The following is a 23,491-nucleotide window of genomic DNA, read 5'->3' as shown; positions in this document are numbered from 1 at the left end:
AAGCCACAGACTGGGAAAAAATATCTGCAAAACATACCTGATAAAGGACCTGTATCTAGAATACATAAAGAATTCTTTGGGGGCCAGCCCTGTGGCCTAGTGGTTAAGTCTGGTGTGCTCTGCTTCAGCAGCCCAGGTTCAGTTCCCAGGCACGGACCTACACAACACATCAGCAGCCATGCTGTGGCAGCCACCCACATACAAAACAGAGGAAGACTAGCACAGATGTTAGCTCAGGGTGAATCTTCCTCAAGCGAAAAAAAAAAAAAAAGGGGGGGGAAGATTGGCAACAGATGTTAGCTCAGGGTAATCTTCTTCAGAAAAAAAAAATTCTTTCAATTCAATGATAAGACAAAGACATTATCTCAATAAAGTTACTGAAAAAAAAAAAGGAAGACCAAGACAATTTTAAAAACAGCTATTTGAAACTAAGTTGAAGACATCATGACACTGTATACAGTGGTGTCCTGGTCATTGTTTAACAATACCCCCCACCGCCAAAGGGCCCTGGTTTGTAGTTTTCTTTTTTTGAATCCTTTATTTTTTATTTATTTATTTTTTTTGTGAGGAAGATCGGCCCTGAGCTAACATCTATGCCCATCTTCCTCTACTTTATATGGGATGCCAACCACAGCTTGGCGTGACAAGCGGTGCACTGGTGCGTGCCCAGGATCCGAACCCGCGAACCCCGGGCCACCGAAACGGAGCACACGCACTTAACCGCTTGCACCACTGGGCCAGCCCCTGTAGTTGTTCCCTATTTCCATGGTATTAATTATTCCTATCATCACCAATATCAAGCTGCCAACATAACATTGCTGAACGTAGAGCTGGGAAAAGATGTGCAGTAGCACACCATTTGATAGTGTTTCCACCATACAGATACGATACACATAAATAATCAAGAGCATAGATACTAGTAATATGTTACAAATTAGGAAATGAAGAGTTATATTTACTATATTTGTTTTCAAAATAATTTATGGTCACCACTGTAAGCATCAACTCACTACTCTAAAAATTGATAAATAAAAGAAGCAATTTATCCTGCCTCACCTATAGAGACTATATCTCAGAGTAACCAAAGAGTTGATAAAGTAAAGTTAATAGACTAATTCCAGCTAATAAAGAAATGACAGAACAAGAAAATCATCATTTTGCAATCCTTAAGAAAATATCATCAACGGATGATAAAACCATTGGGTTAAATAAAAGGTTGACAGGAAACAGCCTGAATCAGCTGATCACTCTTAGCTCACTAAAAATAAGAAACCCAGACATATATGCCTCCTGGTATGATTTAAAACATGAGAACAAAGCACTGGTATTCCTAAGATATGGAATCTAAATCTAAATAAGCCTGTGGAGCTATTTATCACTTTACAGAAAACAAGCAGATTGAGGAACAAATCAAAGGACAACACAAGGGGAGAAAAAAAAAAAAAAATCAGCCAATTCCAGTCTAAGTCATTGAATGGGACAAATAACCCAGTTTCTCCAACAAATCAATGGCATGGAAAAACAAAGTGAGGAGGGTGTTATAGAAGGAAAGAGACATAACAATCAACGAAATTTAGATCCTGATTCAAGACAACTGGGGAAATCTGGATATAGACTGGGTATTAAAGTAATTAAGGTTTTAGTGCCAATTCTCCTAAATGTAATAATGATACAGTGGCTATGATTAAAAACATGTTCTTCTCAGTGACAGATGCCAAAGAAAAGTGATTATAGGTAAAATTTCATGTTTTTAAGGTTCCAACAAGAAAATGGCAATGAAACAAGATTGGCTAAATGTTGTGAACTACTGCAGCTAAATGAATTATACATAGGGGCACATTATACTATTCTCTCTACTTACATGTATTTTTCAAAGTTTCCATAAAAATAAATAAAAGCATAAGAGATACTTACCAATGAGATCACTTCGATCTAATAACAACTCTAAATCTTTATCACTAATGACCTTCTCTCTTGATCCTTTGACTTCCCTATAAGAAAACAAAATATTCAAGTCTATATGATAAATCAAAACTATGAATTACATCCAATCTTCCTGTTTTTGTTCGAGGAAGATTGTCTCTGACCTAATATCTGTGCCAGTCTTCCTCTATTTTGTATGTGGGTCGCCACCACAACATGGCTGCCAATGAGTGGTGTAGGTCCGTGCCCAGGAACCCAACCCGGGCCACCGAAGCAGAGCATGCCAAACTTAACCACTAGGCCACAGGGCCAGCCCCAAAACACATTTTTTTTAATGAAAAAAATCTTACCTTTCATAATCTCTAGATTTTAATAACTCCATTAATTCCTTAGGGTCTAAGAAGTTCTTAGATTGACTTAATCCAGATTGACCACCTTTGAAATGATCTAGAAAAATTTTCAAGAAATTAAAAACATTCAAAATTGCTTTTTAGACCAAAACAGGATACATTACAAACCAATCAGAATAGCTTACATTAAAAAGGACATAGAAAACCAAGTGTTGGTAAGGAAGAAAAACAACCAAAACTCTCATACTTTGTTGGTGGGAGTGTAGAATGCTATGTCCACTTGGTAGTTTCATATAGGTAAACATATACCCACCCTAAGACCAAGAACAAATAAATGCATACATCCACAAACACTTGTACAAAAGCAACTTATTCATAACCAAAATGTGGAAACAATTCAAACACCAATCAACAAAAGAATGGATAAACTATTTAACAATTTAAAAATAAAACCCCAGGGCCGGCCCTGTGGCTTGGTGGTTAAGTGCGCGCACTGCGATGCTGGTGGCCCGGGTTCGGATCCCGGGTGCGCATCGAGGCACCGCTTCTCCGTTCATCCTGGGGCCGAGTCCCACATGCAGCAGCTAGAAGGATGTGCAGCTACGACACACAACTATCCACTGGGGCTTTGGGGGGAAAAAATAAAATAAACAAAATCTTTAAAAAAAATAATAATAAAAAAATAAAAATAAAAATAAAAATAAAACCCCAGGGCCGGCCCCGTGGCTTAGCGGTTAAGTGCATGCGCTCCACTGCTGGCGGCCCAGGTTCGGATCCCGGGCGCACACCGACGCACCGCTTCTCCGGCCATGCTGAGGCCGCGTCCCACATACAGCAACTAGAAGGATGTGCAGCTATGACATACAACTATCTACTGGGGCTTTGGGGGGAAAAATAAATAAATAAATAAAATCTTTAAAATAAATAAATAAATAAAAAATAAAACCCCAAACTTCTAATATACACAACATACGTGAATCTCAAAATACTATGTTCAACAAAGTAGTTAGACAAAAGAGAATACATATATACAAATGAATCCATGTATGAAGTTAAAGGAAAAACTAATCTATGTGACAGAAATCAGAATAGTAGTTGCCTCCTAGTGAGGGGCTAGGGAGCATGGGAAATGACTGGAAAGGGTACATGAAGAAACATTGGACAATGAAAATGTTCATTATCTTGATTTGGATGATAGTTACATGAGTGTATATATTCGTCAAAATTCATCAAGCTGTACACTTAAGATCTGGGTATTTTATTGTATGTATGTCATACACCTCACTAAAACACTGCCAACATTTTAAAAATTCTTTTCAAATTATTCTTTGAAATTAATCTCTCAAAATACTGAAAATAGAACTTGGGAAAATAAAACCATAAATAAACTTTATCTAATTCATATTATCGTCAATAAACAAAATATAATTTAATTTATCATTCAAATTCCTAAAGCTGCACAGGTGAAAATTTTTTAATTTGCACAAAATCTTATTAAGATTAAAATTTGTTTTTCCTTCAATACAAATTCCAACTACAATCCGAGTGTTCCATCAAGTCAAATTAAAGATGTCTAAAACCTCATCCACATTTCCCTCAAAATCAGATACCCTGGAGAAAGTACTTACAAATAGAAAAGTAGCATAAAATAAATTGTTAGTGATTTTCAACATTATTATGACGTTCCTATTTCTTTAGGTTTCACAACTTATATATATGATTTTCAACTTTTCTTAAGGCAGCCATCAAGCCATTTATCCAAATGGAATTTTTTATTGAATGAATACAAGTAGAACTTCTCCAAGGAATCTCAGCCAACAGAACATAAAATGCCAATGCCTCACCCATTTCACTTTCCCTACTCCTCAGAATCTTTTCTAGACTAAAAATCACGGTGTGTTTAAAACACTAAGATGAAAAATATGAAAAGGGCATTCCAGAGTCAAATATTTTTTGAAATAGTGAGTTCAATAAAATAAATACATTTTTTCATAGCACTATTTCAATATACCTTTAATAACCTAATACTTAATATAATGAACTTGCAAAAAGAGCCTCGGAAGTTTTCTTAAAGCTTTTTGGCAGGTAAATCTCTTATCAAGAATAAGCATTAAGGGCTGGCCCGGTGGCACAAGCAGTTAAGTGCACGCTTTCCGCTGCGGCAGCCCGGGGTTCGCCGGTTCGGATCCCGGGCGCACACCGACGCACCGCTTGTCAAGCCATGCTGTGGCAGCGTCCCATATAAAGTAGAGGAAGATGGGCATGGATGTTAGCCCAGGGCCAGTCTTCCTCAGCAAAAAGAGGAGGATTGGCAGATGTTAGCTCAGGGCGGATCCTCCTCACAAAAAAAAAAAAAAAAAAGAACAAGCATTAACATCATGTCAATCACGTCATCCCTATGACAGAGTTAAGGATATGGCATTTTAAAATTATCCTTGATACTTCTCTCTGCCCCTCTGCTCCTCATCTAGACAGTCACCAATGTTTTTGTTTCTTTTATGTCTACAGCCATCAACTTAGTTTAGGTCTTTACAGCTTCAAATTCCCCTCTGCCTATTTAAATCCTACACTAATCAAGCTGCACTAATTTCTTTTATATAGAAAAAAAAAAACACCAAAAATTCACAATACACAATAGACAACTGAAACGAAAAAGTACTAGAAAGTGTTACTTTTGTGGATGATCAACTTTTCCAGTTTTCTTTTAGCAGCTGCTCTTTCCACAATTTTCTGATCAATAGTATTTGCTGTAACAAGACGATATACAACAACTGGCTTTGTCTGACCAATTCTATGACATCTATCCTGGGCCTGAAGATCAGACTGGGGATTCTTAAAGTTAAAAAGAAAAACAACATTTAACAGTGTAAGGTTAAAATTATTTAAACTCAAACTATGGCTCAAGTCAACATGCACGATCCAATCAGAAACTTAAATAGTGCCTTAACTATTTAACTTAAGTCAGTTAAGACTTCTACAGTGGCTTCACTGATAAAACATGTTCAAGTCTTTACACACAGGACACTTGATAAAGAAATGATTCTTATCTTAAAATAAATATCTTCCAAAATAGATAATGAAATTGCAAAGTGTACAATGAAAGATTAAAAATTTAGAATGGAAATATAATCAGCATATTGCTACACTTTCAACTTACCCAATCACTATCATAAATGATAACTGTATCTGCTGCAGTCAAATTAATGCCCAGGCCACCAGCTCGTGTACTCACTAAGAAGATAAACACATCTGGATCTGTGTTAAAGTTGTGCATCTAAAAGCAAAAAGGATGTAAACACAGGAATCAACAAAAAAACTGTTCCTGCCTGGAATGTGGATATGGTGTTGCATATAGAGCAGCCATCTTATAACCAAGCGTTTACCAGGAAAGGAAGGGAGAGGGCAGTGTGTGCCAAGGGATATAATAAGCCAGCATTCTTCAAACTGGGTATGAGTTCTTCAGCATCCACAGGACTTTTGATGTGGGGTAAATAAATACTGAAAACCCTAGAAGCCATAAAAGTTAGAGACGACTAATTTGCTGGAAAGAGATAAAATCGTCAAAGACTCACCTCCCATGAAACAAAATATCCTAAGCATGCCTAATGCACACCTTGTGGCAATAAACCAGGGGCCCTGGGACAAAGTGTATCAATTTAACCATCAGAAGGGCTTGAGATTGAGTGGTTCAGGCCAGTCACACAAGTGTTCCATGCCAACATGACTGATCTTCAATAAAAACCCTGGACACCAAGGCTCAGGTGAGCTTCCCTGGCTTACTCCCTGTGTACTGTTAGAAATTGTTGCTGGAAAAATTAAGCACTGTCTGGGACTCCACTGGAAGCTCACATCTAGTTTCTTCTGGATTTCACCTCACGTGACTCTTCTCTTTGCTGATTTAAATCTGTATCCTTTCACTGTGATAAACCATAACAGAGGGAGGGACTAACTTGAACCAAAAAGACTGAGGAGGGAAACTGTTTTTAATTATAACTAATAAAAGTGTATCCAAGGGAGGCCAAATCAATCTTTCAGATCTACAAAACAATTTATATAAAATATCTGCTCGTGTTAACTTCATTTATTTTCCAAGCACCTATTTTATTAAGGAGATCTTAACTTTGTTTAAAAAAAACAAAAAAAACTCACACATTACAAGGGAAGTTTAAGTGAGAATATCTAATACTAAAAAAAAGGTCTAGGGGCCGGCTCGGTGGCGCAAATGGTTAAGTGCGTGCGCTCCGCTGCGGCGGCCCGGGGTTCGCTGGTTCAGATCCTGGGCGCGCACCGACGCACCACTTGTTAGGCCATGCTGTGGCAGGCGTCCCATATAAAGTGGAGGAAGATGGCAGACTGGCCCAGGGCCAGTCTTCCTCAGCAAAAAGAGGAGGATTGGCAGATGTTAGCTCAGGGCCGATCTTCCTCACAGGAAAAAAAAAAAAGTCTAGGCCATTCTCCCTCAACAACTGGTGACAAAAAAAAAAAAAAAAAAATCAAGTGTTTGCCTAGGAGATAGGGAAGGCAGGAAAGGCAGCTTGACTGGGAGGGGGCATGAGGGAACTTTCTGAGGTAATGGTAACGTTCTATATCTTGATAGGAGTGTGGGTGACATATATGCCTTCGTCAAAACTCAGCAAATGTACACTTTATTCACTTCTGGATATGTAAATTTTACCCCCAAAGACTTAATATGCTGAAGTAATTAGAAAGGGAAATATCATCTATAATTTGTTTTAAAATGCATGGATACAATAATGGACTGATGCTATATCACAGGTATGGGATAAAAAAGGAATAGTCAAATTTTAATGGCAGGTCCTAGGTGGATTTACAGGTGATTACTGTAAAATTCTTTCAACTGCTATACATTTGATATTTTCATAGTAAAATGTTGGAGTAGAGAGAAGAGCCAAAAAGTCAGAAGAAAACATTTCCTGTTATCTCAATATTCTTACAGTGGTGGTTAAAGTAGGATATTATTAAGTATGGTAGTATCAGAAGATACATGTAATTTGAGAACCAAGCCTTATTAATATTAAATCAAAATGCTTTGTTTTGGATCCTGCTATAGGGTTTTTGGTCTTTCCTATCTATTAATCTGCGGGTCTATTTTGAACATTACTTCAGAAATCAAGATAGGAGTTACAAAAAAGAATTTGGTATGTATGACATAAGTAGTCTTACATTTTTTTCTCTCTCTGAATAAGACATGGATCCATCAAGCCTGCTAAAGTTGAAATCTCTAAAGTGGCAGTAATCCATCAAAATGTCCAACATTCTTGTCATTTGTGAAAAAAGCAGCACCTAAAATTTAAATATATCTTAGTATCTGTACTGATTATAAGAGAATAATTAAACAACCAAAAATCCAATCAAAAGTACCACCTTGTGACCTCTAGTTTTTAGTTCTGGCAGCATTCGATCCAAAATTAAGAATTTCCCAGAATTTGTTACCAATTCTTCGTCAATCTTAAAAGTGGGCAAAGAAAGAAAAAATAGAAAAAAGTCATGATAACTACTAATAATTGGTTTTTGTCAAAATAATCATCATGTAAACAGTTCAATTTTCAATGAAAACTAAGTCCCCATAAAAGTTTAAAATTTTTTAAAATTGACGTTATAAATTTGATTTTTATCAGAAGACAGTTCTTTCTCAAGGAAAGACACACTCTAGAATTTAAAACCAAGACATACTCTAGAATTTAAAACCAATGATTTCACAAAAACAAAATTCAGTTTAAGTCTAACTTTGATCTATAGTCCCCACTCCTCTCCCAAAGGCTTTGTATAAAAGATCAATAAGTTCAACCTTACTGTATATACATTGAAGTTGATTCTTTATAACTGAGTAGTACACTTTCAACAAAACAGGTATGAAAATTACTATTAGAATTCTCAGTAGAAATTCTAAAGAAAACATAGGAGCTTATAAGCAACCTAAATATTGAAGATAAAGAAATTTTTCACCTTCTGATGAATATCAATTACCTCATCAGAGATCATCTTCTTCCTTACTCAAATGAAAAACTGTAAAGCAGTGGTTCTCAAATGCGGGCAATTTTGCCCTCCTCCTCCAGGGTATATTTGGCATTTTAGAGAGACATTTTAGGTTGTTACAACTGGGGGAGAGAGATACTGTTGACATCTAGTGACCAGAGGCTAGGGATGCTGCTAAGTGGCCTACAGTCCACAGGACAGCACCTCCAAAGAAGTATCTGGCCCAAAATGTCAATACTGCCAGGGGTAAGTAAACTAGTATGAAACAGGGTTATTGAGAGTTACTGAGAACTAATTTCTTTTAATACTATGCATGCAATTTTTCCATCCAATGCCCAAGAAGGCAATTTCATTCACTTAATCTGAAAGCCCACAGCTCAATATCAACTTTTTCGTTCTCTTCTGCGGCAATTTGTTGAGACTTAAGCAATGAGCCACAAGATTCATTTTGACAAGCAGAATACTAACTAAAAGGAATACTGAAAAGGTGACAACCATTGCTAAAATAGACGGCACAGTAAAACAGAGTGGAAATCAATTACGTTACTAAAAAAATTATATTTCCAATATCACTCTAAATTTAGGATGATTCTTAGCTGTTCATATAAAATATGTAAATAAAAATATTATTAGTTAGCTTACATACAGAAAATGAACTTCATTCTAACACTCATAAAGTTCTAAATTTTGTGGGAGAAGATTGTCTCCATTTACTGGAAGGATTACAATCTTCATATGACAAACAGCACAGCATTTACTTTAAGCATAATAATCAAAAATACAAAATAACACTTTCCCCCAACATAAAAAAGTTACAGAAATCAAAACAGTACATTAAATGGTATTCACCTTAAATTCTTGTGTCACTGGATCTATAGGGTACTCAATCAAATATGGATGATTACAGCATTTACGAAGTAGCATCATTATATTCTGCAGCTTCAGATTAACTTCAGATTCTACAGGGATATTTGCTTCCACAACAGCTCTACCAAAAGCATATAATCCATGAATACAAGAAATACAAAAAATATCACAGTTTAAAGAATACTTAAATTTATTTCTAAACTCACACCTTTCTCGGTCTACCTCTGGCTGCATTTGACTGATCAATTTTTCCAATTCATTAGGGAAATCATCTATTTTGCTGTAATTTATTGACTTTCTAGTTCGCCGTTTTGGTCGTCCAGTGGGACTTAGCTCAACTGTTTCTTTCTAAAAAAGAACAAATTAAAGGAATATCTGTTTTAAAAGCTATATCCTTCAATTCTAAATATATACAAAGTGGGGTATAATATTTTTATGTACAAAATCTTTTAAGATATAAAGAACAACATTTTGTCTTTAATCACGAAGTTTAGTAATTTCCAAAGGCACAAAATCAAGGATTTATAAACTACAGCCAAATGCAAATATTGCCATGTGAAATTTAATTGTTTTAACACTGATGACAGTATCTGAGAATTAAAGTGAACACCTTCTTATCTCAGTGGAAAAAATTAAGGACGGATAAAACGGTTTCGAACTTATATAAAAGGATTTAATGGCTTAGGGCTCTTATTAGGCTCCACAAATCTGCATTACAGAGGGTATTTCTTTGGACTGGTATAGTATTGCAACGAAATTCTTCACAATAGGCAACTACTGTAAGTTTCTAATAGCTAAAAAGCCAATCTTCCCTTTAATATAATGAAAATGGGAGAACAGAGTCTAATGGTTGTATAAAACAGAAATGCATAACTGCAGTATTTTGAAAAGAAATACACAGGTCCATGGCATACAGTAAAAATCTGGACGTTTAAACAAAACTTGAGGGTCTCCTAATCTTCAGTTATAAGATAATCACATTCCACTCAATCTCTTGCAATATGGTGGGTAACTGAAGATATTTCTTTCAAATAGAATATTCTATTAAACTTTCTGGCTATCAATAACCTTCTGTAAAGGGATTACATATTTCTGGGGATTGGTCTAGTTGGCAAGCTGTCAGTATAGTGTGTGCTTGGTGAAATGTATTTCCAAGTCCATCCCCAGATACATGATAAGGGTTAATCAGGGACAGGAATCAAAATTTTTAACAAGCGTTCCAGGTGACTATAAAGCAATTAATGCATGAGCCATCACTTGAATTTTAGGACCATAGAATTACTAGGAGACAACTTTTGCTATTGGCCTCATGCCTTATACACCAGTTAGAAATGCACTCTCAAAAAGTCTTGCAGGGGCCAGCCCGGTGGCACAAGCAGTTAAGTGCGCACTCTCCGCTGTGGCGGCCCAGAGTTCGCCGGTTCGGATCCCGGGCATGCACCGACACACTGCTTGTCAAGCCATGCTGTGGCGGCGTCCCATATAAAGTGGAGGAAGATGGGCATGGATGGTAGCCCAGGGCCAGTCTTCCTCAGCAAAAAAAGAAGAGGATTGGCAGATGTTAGCACAGGGCTGATCTCCGCACAAAAAAAAAGTCTTGCAAACAAGTGATAAGCATTAGACTGAAATCAACCATGAAATTTTCTATGCCAACTGTCATTTACAGTATATTTCAAATCTCCACTCTACCTCACTGCATCCAAACATGTTTGCAATTGTACGGTTCACAATGGCTGTATAAAAGATCTCTTGTTTCTTTGAAAGCGGTGCATAAACGACTACTTCTCGTTTAGGAGGAACTTCAAGAGCAACATCAGATTTTAGTCTTCTCAGTAAGAAAGGTGTTAGAATCTAAAATTTAAACATGAGAAAACATATGTGAATATTAAACATTACTATGTTTTCAGGGAATACTCTCTCCAAATACCCCTTTACCCCTTTTCTCATTTTTCCTACATAAATATTATCAAGTCTCAAAAGGTAAGATAAAATATCTCCTTGAAATTTTCCCAGACCAGACCACTACATGACAAACACATAAAATTTATCCATAACGGTTCACAATTTACTAAGTTTTCAAAACCTCTAATATATCTTGAATATTTTAAAAAGCAGAAATAAGAAGGTGATATCTGTACTTTTAGGGTTAAAGTTACAGCCCACAGGTTTAGGTTCTGGACTAGCAGAAAAAGCAATGAACCAACCAACCCAGATAAGTTCTAAAACTTCAGGCTTAAAAAATTACTCTCCTTCATTAGCTGTGTGAAGACAAGTGATTTCCACATTTATAAAACACAGAAGCAACAGATAATTATATCATTATTAAACTGCTTAGTTTTTTAAAAGAAAATACAAACTTGTTTAAAATTACTTTACATCCTTTACAGCCATACCTTTAAATACAAATTGATAATTGATTTACATATAGAAAGTTCATTTTAGGGCCCTGTACTTAAATACCCCACAGGTATCGAGCCAAGCATAGAGACTTGACTAGAGAAAATCACCAATAGTTTTAAGAAAAAAGTATCTGTAGACAGCAACCCAGAAACAAATATACCTATAGGCAATTATCGAGAAAAGAACGTAAATTAACTTGGTAGGGTAAATATGACTTGGGATATTAATTTTACTTTCCATTTCTATACTGTTTCACATTTTTATCATGAATATGTAGTATAAACTTTTTTTTTTTGTGAGGAAGATCAGCCCTGAGCTAACATCCTTGCCAATCCTACTCTTTTTGCTGAGGAAGACTGGCCCTGAGCTATCATCTGTGCCCAACCTCTTCCACTTTATGTGGGACACCGCCACAGCATGGCCTGACAAGTCAGCAGTGCATCGGTGGGCAACCGGGATCCGAACCTGGGCCACCAGCAGCACGCGCCACAGGAGCGCATGCACTTAATCGCTATGTCATGGGGCCGGCCCCTGTAGTATAAACTTTAAAGTAAAAAAAATCATAAAGATTTTGAATAAACTTCTCAAAGCACAACTGAAAGCTTTTAGGGCCCGCATATGAAAATGACTAGGAGACCTTTGAAAGATTATGTTTGTCTAAAGTAAGGAAAGGTAGGATGAGTGAAGACTGCAGGAAACAGTAAGAATGGATCATGCAAGGACAGAAATTATGTAAATATTATTCACAAACATTGCATAAAAACCACTCATTTTCATCTTCTGGTTGAAAAACATCAGTTACCATTAGGGATAAAATGAATACATGTGAAAAGGGCAAAATTTCTTTTTTTGTGTGTGTGTGAGGAAGATCAGCCCTGAGCTAACATCCATGCTAATCCTCCTCTTTTTGCTGAGGAAGACCGGCTCTGAGCTAACATCTATTGCCAATCCTCCTCCTTTTTTTTTTTTTCCCCAAAGCCCCAGTGGATAGTTGTGTGTCATAGTTACACATCCTTCTAGTTGCTGTATGTGGGACGCGGCCTCAGCGTGGCCGGAGAAGCGGTGCGTTGGTGCGCGCCTGAGATCCGAACCCGGGCCGCCAGTAGCGGAGCACGCATACTTAACCGCTAAGCCACGGGGCCGGCCCAAAAAAGGGCAAAATTTCAAAAAGCACTTGAGTTCTGCTGTAGAGCCATGTGACTTCTGGGTGAGGGAAGGGCAGGGGAATAAGTTATGTTTGGGGAGCCCTCATTTTTCCAAATCTATCACAAAAGATTGAACAGCTGATCTCTCGAGTTCCTTTTTCATTCTGAGTCAATAATGAAGAGTAAGAAAAAAGTCAAAACCTGGTGCAGCATATGCAATACATTCTGTTCTCTTTCTTTAGCAATAATATCTTCAGCAGTTTCAGAAAGACTAGTGATATCAAACCAAGACTCAAAGCTGTAAGAGAAAAAAATGATTACAAGTTAACCTATCACATAAATCAATTATATTAACATGTTTTACATTTTTAATTTTGTATTAACCCATGCATTACAAAGTAAATATTTTCTTTTTTTTTGTTTTTTGTTTTTTTTTTAAATGAGGAAGACCAGCCCTGAGCTAACATCCATGCTAATTCTCCTTTTGCTGACGGAGACCGGCTCTGAGCTAACATCCACTGCCAACCCTCCTCCTTTTTTCCCCAAAGCCCCAGTAGATAGTTACGTGTCATAGTTGCACATCCTTCTAGTTGCTGTATGTGGGATGCGGCCTCAGCAAGGCCGGAGAAGCAGTGCGTTGGGGGGCGCCTGGGATCTGAACCCAGGCCGCCAGTAGCAGAGAGCACGCACTTAACCACTAAGCCACGGGGCCGGCCCGCAAATATTTTCTTAAAATGGACATTTTTTGATTCTTAAGTACATTAACATAATCTTACAATAATATGAAAATCAAAAAAAATTAAGGTACATTTTTTCCTTCTCTTTTTTAAAGAGAGGCACATGCAGTGCCTCATTTGGATGTCTGGAGTCTTGGAAGCTTCACTACCCTACGTTCTCCTACAAATGGACCCTGACAGCTTGTTTGGAAGTTCTAGCGGAGGGCAGCTACTTGCATACCCTTCACCAAAGAATGGTCCTCCTCTATCAGAGAAGGTCGTCCTCTTCAACCAAGCATAGCTTCTGGAGGGATGCACATGGAGCAGTGAGGGAGGAAGGGGACACCCGACACCCGCCTGACGAGCGAGATCAGCTGTATCAACCCTGGCGATCAATGGGGTGACATCCTAAGGTACATATTTCTGAAACATTTTAATAAAGTTATAGAAATGAAAACCATCTCTGAAAACCAAGGCCATATGATCTCTCTCTTTAGATATAAACATGACCTGCTATAAGGAACGTTTTAAAAATTCAACATATACATACCTTGATAATGATTACCTACTAGATATCCTTAGTTCTTCACAACATAAAAAAAACTATTAAAATAAGCAATTAAATACATCTTATAGTCTATACTAAGTTACACTACATTGTCAGTAAATCCAATTGGGAAAAATGCTTATAACATTTATGCAATAGTTAGAGCAGGTAGTTACAAACTTTGATCACCTGGAGCATGCTTTATAAATTCAGATTCCCAGCTCCTACCTGGATGTTCTAACTCAGTAAAAATGCAAAGAACCTGAAAATCTTGTCCTTTAATAATAAAGGTTCCCTAGACATCCAGTACGACAGCCTGGCCTCGGGCCAACATTTGATAACCAGAGGTGAAATATATCCTCAAAATAAAACATTAAAAGTTACTTTCCTATATTAAATTAACTTTCTTCCTTCACTGATGCCAAAATAAATAAGTATAAATCAATTATTTTGCACTCCTGATTTTGATATTTTCATCTTAATTTTAACTTCTGTTAACTCCTCTTCCATTCTGAGCACACTATTTATTTTCTGAAAACTATTTTTATTTTTTGGTTTTTATGATATTAGCTAAGACTCAAACAGTTTCTAGAATAAAAAGCACTAGGTTGAAACTGGGAGACCTTGGTTTTACTTTTGGACCTGGCTTTAACTAGTTACATTTTTAATAACTTTATGCTTGGCTTTTCTTATATGTGAGATAGGGGTTATATTCAACTTCTCTATCCTCTGGATTTTTTTGTGAGGATAAAATGAGAAAAATCCATCTGAAAGTGTTTCACAAAGTTAAGATAATAAGGAGCCTTATAAAAATAAAGGTAGCATTCAACTGTTTTCTTTTAATTAATCAATACAAATAAACGCTTTTAAATAATCTTTTATTTATCTGCTTTCACATCATTTGTGTCAAGAGTAAAACATATAGAGGGAAGAGAAATTGAAGGAAGGTGGTCAAAAGGTACAAACTTCCAGTTATCAGATAAATAAGTATTAGAGATGCAACGTATAACACAATGACTAAAATCAAGACTGCTGTTTGACATATATGCAAGTTGTTAAGAGAGCAGATTCTTAGTAGTTCTCATCACAAGAATTTTTCTTTCTTTCCTTTTTATTGTATCTAGATGAGATGATGGATGTTAACTAAACCTATTGTAATTATTCCATAAATATGTAAATGAAACCATCATACTGTACATCTTAAACTTACATAGTGATATGTATCAACTATTTCTCAATAAAATTGGAAAAAAATAAACACCATAAAAAGAGTAGAACATGTAATATATACCACAAAAAACCTGCCAAAAAGCTATCATTTTAATCCAGCTACCAAGAAGAAAGGAATTAATTTTAACTAAGAGCACAGATTTTAAGGAGGTGAGAAAAATATAGAACATAACTGGCTTACCTACCTTTTCAAGTCATCAAATACATCTGGCAACAAAAAGTTTAGCAATGACCAAAGTTCTGATAAATTGTTTTGCAAGGGAGTACCAGTCAAAAGTAGTTTGTTATCTGCATTGAACCGCTTTAACTCTCTGATTAGACGGCACTTCATGTTCTTAATCCTGTGTCCTTCATCTACTATCAAGTATTTCCAATAGCAATGCTAGAAAAGGGATTTAAGGAAAAATTTTTAAATAACAATCTCACAATTTTTCCTAAAACCAACTCTAAAAATAAAACCTCTTAATTATTCGGGACAGATGTTCAATTTTATCAAACAGCACTTCTCTATCTATTAAGGTGATCATGTTTTCCTTTCATCTACTAATAGGATAAATAAATTTCCTAAAACTGATGCATAATTGTGTTCTTGAAATAGACCTCACTTGGCCATGAACTAATAAAGTTCGCCTGCTATTACGTATTTAAGACTTCTCCAGTCACAATTCTTTAGTCAAAGTAGTCTGTAGCTTTCCTTCCTAATGCTTTGTCAATTTTTTTTTTTTTTTTTTAAAGATTTTATTTATTTTATTTTTTCCCCCCAAAGCCCCAGTGGATAGTTGTGTGTCGTAGCTGCACATCCTTCTAGTTGCTGTATGTGGGACTCGGCCTCAGGATGAACGGAGAAGTGGTGCCTCGATGCGCACCCGGGATCCGAACCCGGGCCGCCAGCATCGCAGCGCGCGCACTTAACCACCAAGCCACAGGGCCGGCCCGTCAATTTTTGATTAGTTATACTAGATTCCTTAAAAAGAACTGAAAGTTTTTATTAGTTCCATACGTTCTGAAACATTAAATAGCATTAGAATTTTCACTGAGGTCTATCTACATCTGAGATCGACACTCTTTAATCTGATGGTGTTCTCAATTTCTTACAAAGTTACTGGTTTAAGTTTTCCCTTTCTTCTGGAGCCAATTTTAGGGATTTACATTTTCACAGAAAGCCATCCATTTACTTTCATTGTCATGAAAATTGTTTTAATTTCTCATTTTTATTATCTGCGCTTTCTTTTATCTTGATCAGGGAAACCTAAAGCTCATCTACTTTATTGTGTAAAAACACAAACATATGCAGTATTTCTGGAAAAGATAAATACCAAACTGGCAAGTGTAGGTATCCTTGGATAACAGGATGGCAAATTGGGGGAAGAGTATGAAATGGTGCATCTTTTGCATTTTACTTTATACATTCATAGCAGAATGAAAAGAGAAATTTTTTTAATAATATTATGACTTTAATAAAAATTTGGGACTTCCTTTTCTGGTATTATGGCAAACCAGATAACCCGAATAATCTTTCACTATAAGACACCTACCTTAATAAGCGAAACAAAATATAAAACATCCTTTATAAATGAAGAGGCAAAAGAAAAGTGAAAACCCAATGAAAGAGAAATGATGAGGAACCTGCAAAATGAATTACGAAGTAGACTCAGATACTTCTGCTGCCACTCAGGAATAGGAGCCCTGCATGCCCAATGCCATCAACCTCTAAAACCAGGATGCTTGATATAACAACATAAGGTCAGTAAAAAGAAAAATTCTAGACACTGGCAAATGGAATTGACAAGGAAGCATACTGTTTCAATATGGGGTTGGTAGGGAGAGTATGTATAATTGGAAAGGTCTTCATGTTATATTATTTAATAGAAAACAGGAGTTTTAAGAAAAGAATGTATAATATAGCCCTATGTAAATTATACCTATTTGTTAGTTATTTAGTACAGTAATAGTAATTCTCAGGTAGAATTTTTCTACAAGCAGTATGTATTATTTTTATTGTGAAGAAATAATATAACTGCGAATCATATTCCAAAGTTCCAACATCACACAAGTAAAATCTGATGTACTGGTCAGAGAAAGGAAAAACAAAGCAGTAAAGAAATATAAGTAAAACAGCTGGAACAGTGAGGAAGAAGTTCAAAACACCAAAAAATGAATTGACAGAAGCAATGAGAGAAGGTCAATTTTCCAACTGCATTATAACTTGGGCAATAATAAATAAAATAGCTACAACACGAAGAAAAACAGATATGGAAATGTTATACCATAGATCCATAAGATAATCTAAAAATAACTTGTCTTCATATATTCTATTCTTATTTGATAAAATTAAATGGATGAGTAAGTTGTGTACACTTAAAATCACATGTCAGAGACATACCTGTAGTATTTTCACAGATTAGGTCTATGTCTGGCTGACTCAAACACATTTAAAATGATATTATGGCTACAGGTTAAAGTGCCATAGGCTTTAATTTTCTTGTTAGAGACTACAACCTTCATCTCAATCTCTCTGTTCACATAAACCTCCAGTTTCTAAAGGAATATGTACCACATAATGTGCTACTTCCATCAGAAAAAAAAAAAATTAAACAAATGCTTCTGGATGATGATAAGGTGTGACGAATTAAGAAAAATGTGATTTATGGATTATAAAGAATCCAGTGAAGACCATTTGTACCTGTAACGCATTTCGGTCTCTCATGGCTATTTCAAATGACGTGATTACCACAGGATGAATCTGGAGCGTCCCTTTCCGTTTGTCAATATTCTTTACCAATTTTCGACGTTCCTCCTGGGTCCCATGATATAACATGGTAGGAATCTAAAAGATTTTATATTGATTTATAACAAATTTTAGAACAAAATGTAAATATCAACAATTTGGAAATTATAAAATTAATCATTTCTAAAAGGAAAAAGATAATTTAATCTCAGTTCTATTTTTCTATAACAAAATCAGTCAGTCAATTCTAAATTAGGCTGCTATCAGAGAATAAAAAAGCCATAAAAACAAACCAAGTGTAAGACGAGGTAGATGGCAAAGCTACTTCTGGAATATATACTCCTCATAAGTAAAGGATGTAGCTAAGGCAACACATATGTATGGAAGGAAAACACAATAGGAACAAACACCATAATAAAAATAAAACGAATTTAAAAATAAATTCGAACTAGGTCTGTCTTAGGTAAATCAAATTATCCAATGCACTGAAAATCATCCAGGGCTATTTTTGGCAAAATGTCTTAGATTACTAATCCCTATTCAACTATATAAACTTGTATTGCTGAGACTGAAAGATAAGACACATAAGTGTGTTTACGCAGAAATCAATATGATTATCCTAAGAGATCTACAACTTAATTCTGGCAACAAAACAGAATAAAACATTTGAAATGATAATATATTTAACAAAAGGAAACATGTCTTACTTCTGGTGTAAATCTTTGGAATTCTGCCATCCAGTTAGGAAGTGTAGACAAAGGGCCACAGACAAGAAAAGGTCCAGGTACTCCTCTCTGAATCATCAATGCAATTGTAGCAATGCACTGAACTGTTTTTCCCAATCCCATTTCATCTGCTAAAATGCCATTAATTCCATTTTCCCAAAGCATCTGGACAAAATAATATACACTGTATTTAAATTCTGATAAAAATACCTATTGAATTAGCTATAGTTTATTTCTTCTTTTTACCCAAAGATGGTAATTATGAGACTGATATATTCACTATACAATAAGTTATAATAACAACTGTGGGAAGTCCGTTATCAAAGCCATAAAAGTGTTGGGAGCCTAGAATAAGATAATTTTCACTTTCAAAAATTTACTCTGGGAAAATATTTACACATAAATGTCTGTTTTACATATAATAAACAACAAATATGGAAGGAACAACTCAAGTTCTGTTATATCACATTAATAGGTTATTATAACAGAAATGAACCAATATTAAAATTGAGAATTCATTACCCTAAGCCATTCCATGCCTTCCACTTGGTACCATCGCATCACTCCTCCTGTAAAGTGTTTTGGTTGCTGAAAGGGTACTGGCTGTCCATTACATTTCCGAACTGGGTCAAAAAAGAATTTAGTATTCTGTCTAACCGTTTGAGACAATCTATCTTTAATTATACTATTTGAATCTTTGTTTTTCTGAAGATCTTCTACACAGAGATTGGATGAAGAACTTTTATCCTACAAAGAAAAAAGTTTAATCAGAAGTTTCATGCATAATGCTGCTACCTTCTATTTATCAGAAAATGTTAACTACTAATCAAAATTTACCCAGTCCTATAATGATTAGGAATCAAGAAATAAAACCACATGTTGAATAAAACCCTAGAGACAGTTACCTCCATTCCTTCACAAATGCAAAGCCATTGAAGGAAAAAAAAACTTATGAAAATAACCATTACAGATTACAGGCACACACTTTTGAAATGATCTTTACAATTGTACCTCCCTTCCGAACCTCTAAAATATGCTACCCAAGAATTTATTAAACTATTTTCTTAGTAATTTCCTTCACCCATAGCAAAGATAATGGATAATGTCTATAAAAAAAAAAAGAAAAGAAAAGAATTTCCTATCAAGGAACACAGAAACATTTGCTTCCATCTAAGTAATTACTTTCATTGCAGGGAAAGGGGCAAAGTAAATAAAGTTTAAAAACTCACTGTATCACACTTAAAAGTGTCAATTTATCTGTTTCTGACACTCAGGACCAAGTTATGACCAATGATAGATTTTACTGGACCAATGAGATTTTACTGGTTAGCAACGTCCACAACTCCATTTTAAGAATGTGAAAAAACCTCAAACCCGGAACCATAAAGCTTTTAGAAGAAAACAGAGAATATTTTGATAACCTGGCAAAAAGCAATGATTTCTTATACAAGACAAAAAAGCACGAACCACGAAAGGAAAAAAAGTGATAAATTGAGCTATTACAAAATTCAATTAAAAGATACCATTAAAATGCTTATTAAAAGATACCATTAAGAAAATGAGTAGGCAAGCCACAAACTGAAAGAAAATACAGTACATAACTCTGACAAAGAACACGTATCCCGATTATATAAAGAACTCTTACATGTCAACAATAAAGACAACCCAATAAATGAGCAAAAGATATGAACAGAAACTTTACAAAAGAAAACATACAGCCGTTAAGAACATGAAAGTGCAGTCTACATCATCAGAAATAAAGAAAATGCAAAAGACAACCACAGGAGATTCATTTCACATTCAGTAGAATGGCTAAAATTAAAAAGATTAACAAGATGAAATGCTAGCAATACTATGAAGTGAAACTTTTATACATTGCTGGTAACAGTACAATGGTGCGTTCACTCTGGAAAAAGATATGTACTTTTTCATAAAGTTCAACATACATTTAACATATGACCCAGCAATTCCATTCCTAGGTACATACCCAAGAAATATGAAAACATGTCCATACAAAGAGTGTGTTTGTACACAAATTGTCGTAGCAGCCTTATTCATAATAGTCACTAACCGGAAACAATCCAAATGCCCATCAAGAAAATGGATAAAGAAATTATAATAGTCACTCAATGGAATACTGCTCAGCAGTAAAAAGAAATCAACTAGTAATAAGCTGAACAACATAAACGACTATCAGGCATGTTGACTGAAAAGGAGCAGGAGGTAAAACAATATTGGTATTTCATTTGTATGAAAACTAGCTTGTGACAGAAGTTAAAAAATCAGGCAAAAGCAGTTTGTGATAGAAGTCAAAAAGCAGTTGCCTCTAGGTTTGGGGGTAGGGAAATGACTGGGGATTCAAGGGATCCTTCTACCATAATGGCAAGTTCTATACCTTGATTTGGATGATGGTTACATAGATGCATACATTTGTCAAAATTCATCAGAATGAACAGAACAGTATTATTTACTGTATATTATAAAATGAGGTGGAAATTCCATAGTAAATCTTGGTATAAGATTAGACTGTGTCTTCATCTTTAAAAATGCAACTAAATATAAAAAATATGCTTACTTAATCTTATTTACATTTAACATGGCTGGGTTATAACTGCATCATAAACTAACCCGTATGCTGAACATGTAAACCCTTATGCAACACTTTATGGTGTAAATTTTGGACAAAATTATATGATAGCCAAACAGATTCTCTCTCATTTTATAATTAGTCATCAATTTTCCAAAGGGCCTACTAATCTTTGATAGGTAAATTAATTTACTTCACATCCTTTAGTGAACATTTGATGATGATTATTTTTACTTCCCTAAGAAATCTTGTAATTGTAGGGACTTGGATAGTAAATACTCAGGTAACAAGGAACCTCTCTACATAAAATGGGGGTCGGAATCAAGCCTTCCCAAACAGAATCAAAGAAAATCTTTAAGGCCAGAAACAAGATTAACATCCCTCACAGCTTCCAGAAGCTGTGGAATATATACATGTGGAATGTATATATCCATATGGTTACAGACACTCGCATCATTGCTAGACACCCTAGGACCCATAATTTAATATTTACACATTAAGAAACATGCAATAGGACACCTAAAGTTGATACTTAAGAAAGAAGCATGTTAGGATATGGAAGAAGTGAATGGGTACCTTTTTTTAAGGCTAAGAAATAGGATAACTGGTGAGAAAAAATGTGCACTGGTGATTAAAAGGGGCTAATGATCAGGGAAGCAAATATAACTCCTTGATTTAATATCTATTATAAAACTCTTACCTCATTCTCCTTTTTGCTTTTTTTAGCCACAGACAAAATTTCCTAAAACATTAAGAAAACAAAAAGAAAATAACAATATATGTGGTTCATTCATTTATCTACTCAACAAACATTTATTCTGTTCTGATTTTATGCCAGGAAATGGGGAAAAGGCTCTCTAGGTAATTAAAATACAGAAGACTCAAACTGGTGGACCTTAGGCAAAATTAAGCCTATAGTGTCTTATTAAAATCTAAATTAGTTAGCAACACTTAAAAATTGGGATATTTATTCATGCATTTTCCAGTTTTGCTTTGTTTTTTTTAATCAAAGTTTAACTGAATAGACTAAGTCCAAATTCACACATGGCAACAATCCTCAGGTACAGAGTGACAAACTACAGCCTGTGGACCAACTCCAGCTGGCAACCTGTTTTTATAAATAAAGTTTAATTAGAACAAAGTCAAGCTCATTTGTTTACAGTTTGTCTCTGGCTGCTTTCAGGCTACAGTGGCAAAGTTCAGGGCTGAGTAGCTACCCACAAAACTACTCAAAGCCAAAAACATTTACTATCTGACCCTTTACAGAAAAAGTTTTCCACACCCTGCTCTAGAGTCAAGGTGTTGCTACTTCCGTTATTCAAGGATTCACTCCCAAATGTCCCAACTCTAGCCCATTTTAGACTTCAGGCCTCTGTGAACAGACACCTGAGTTTGCAATCTTGAGCACGATGCAAAGACAAATAAAAATACAGAATAAAAGTGTTTTGCTTTTGAAGTATCTACTAGATGCTAAGGGTGTGAAGACATGGTGACTTAGGAGAGTATTATGTTACATCAAATGATCTGAAAAAGTTATCATCAGGGCATAATCATTAAAGATTAAAGTTAGGGGACATTTCAAGCAGAACAAACAGAATAAAATAAGATGATACATTCAAGAAACTTTAAGTGTATCTCAAATTTAAGATAAGCACGAAAAGGACATGACATGTCAGTAAGTAGCTGACACACACAAATATACATGCGTATATGTATGTCTCATGTGTATGTAAAGTATTATGTAAGTATAGATACTCATATTCTAAGGCTGAAGGGATTATATATAAAGAACTGATAGAAGAGTTGTCTTAAAATGACTAGATAAGCTGAACCTTTTTGGAGAACAATTTGTGAACAAGTCAAAACATAAGCACAACATCACCTATGAGGTATTCTTGTTAAAAATTAAACCTCATAACTACACTCCTCACTCTGCTTACCTCTACAGCCTCATCTTTCACCACCCTTTCGTTTACACACAAACCAGAGCCAAATATAATTTGTTAGGTTTTTTTGAACTTGCCAAGATCTCTCCTGCCTCTGGAAGTTTGTCAAAAGTTATTCTCTCTTCCTAAAACACTTCTCCACTATCTTCCCTGTATCTTACTATTTCCCTGTTAACCCCTCTACCCCCTTTAAATGATTTAACTTTTATCCTTCAAGTCTCAATTTAGATGTCACTTCCTAGATGAAAACTATGAACCTCATGCCTGAGTTAAGTGCCTCTCTATATGCTCGATAGCATCCAATTTCCTAATTATAATTGACTACTTAAC

General features: G+C 35.4%; 1 protein-coding gene across 1 annotated transcript in view; it reads right to left on the bottom strand.

The window, feature by feature from the left end:
* Positions 1-23,491, bottom strand: part of HELLS (helicase, lymphoid specific) — a 39,967-nt gene that overhangs the window by 4,591 nt on the left and 11,885 nt on the right. Inside the window, exons 7-21 of the mRNA XM_004427858.3 lie at positions 21,916-21,957; positions 19,151-19,375; positions 18,611-18,793; positions 17,859-18,002; positions 15,361-15,557; positions 12,884-12,980; positions 10,827-10,988; positions 9,346-9,485; positions 9,120-9,258; positions 7,659-7,742; positions 7,458-7,577; positions 5,431-5,547; positions 4,946-5,105; positions 2,274-2,370; positions 1,915-1,991 (exon numbers count right to left, since the gene is read on the bottom strand). Of these exons, the coding sequence (XP_004427915.1) occupies positions 1,915-1,991; positions 2,274-2,370; positions 4,946-5,105; positions 5,431-5,547; positions 7,458-7,577; positions 7,659-7,742; positions 9,120-9,258; positions 9,346-9,485; positions 10,827-10,988; positions 12,884-12,980; positions 15,361-15,557; positions 17,859-18,002; positions 18,611-18,793; positions 19,151-19,375; positions 21,916-21,957 (1,984 nt within the window). The remainder of the gene's footprint in view (positions 1-1,914; positions 1,992-2,273; positions 2,371-4,945; positions 5,106-5,430; positions 5,548-7,457; positions 7,578-7,658; positions 7,743-9,119; positions 9,259-9,345; positions 9,486-10,826; positions 10,989-12,883; positions 12,981-15,360; positions 15,558-17,858; positions 18,003-18,610; positions 18,794-19,150; positions 19,376-21,915; positions 21,958-23,491) is intronic.

Source organism: Ceratotherium simum, chromosome 6 (genome assembly GCF_057802395.1).
Source record: "Ceratotherium simum simum isolate JZ-2026a chromosome 6, ASM5780239v1, whole genome shotgun sequence".
Taxonomy (NCBI): domain Eukaryota; kingdom Metazoa; phylum Chordata; class Mammalia; order Perissodactyla; family Rhinocerotidae; genus Ceratotherium; species Ceratotherium simum.
The sequence above is the reverse complement of the archived record's forward strand: the minus strand, read 5'-3'. Positions and strand labels throughout refer to the sequence as shown.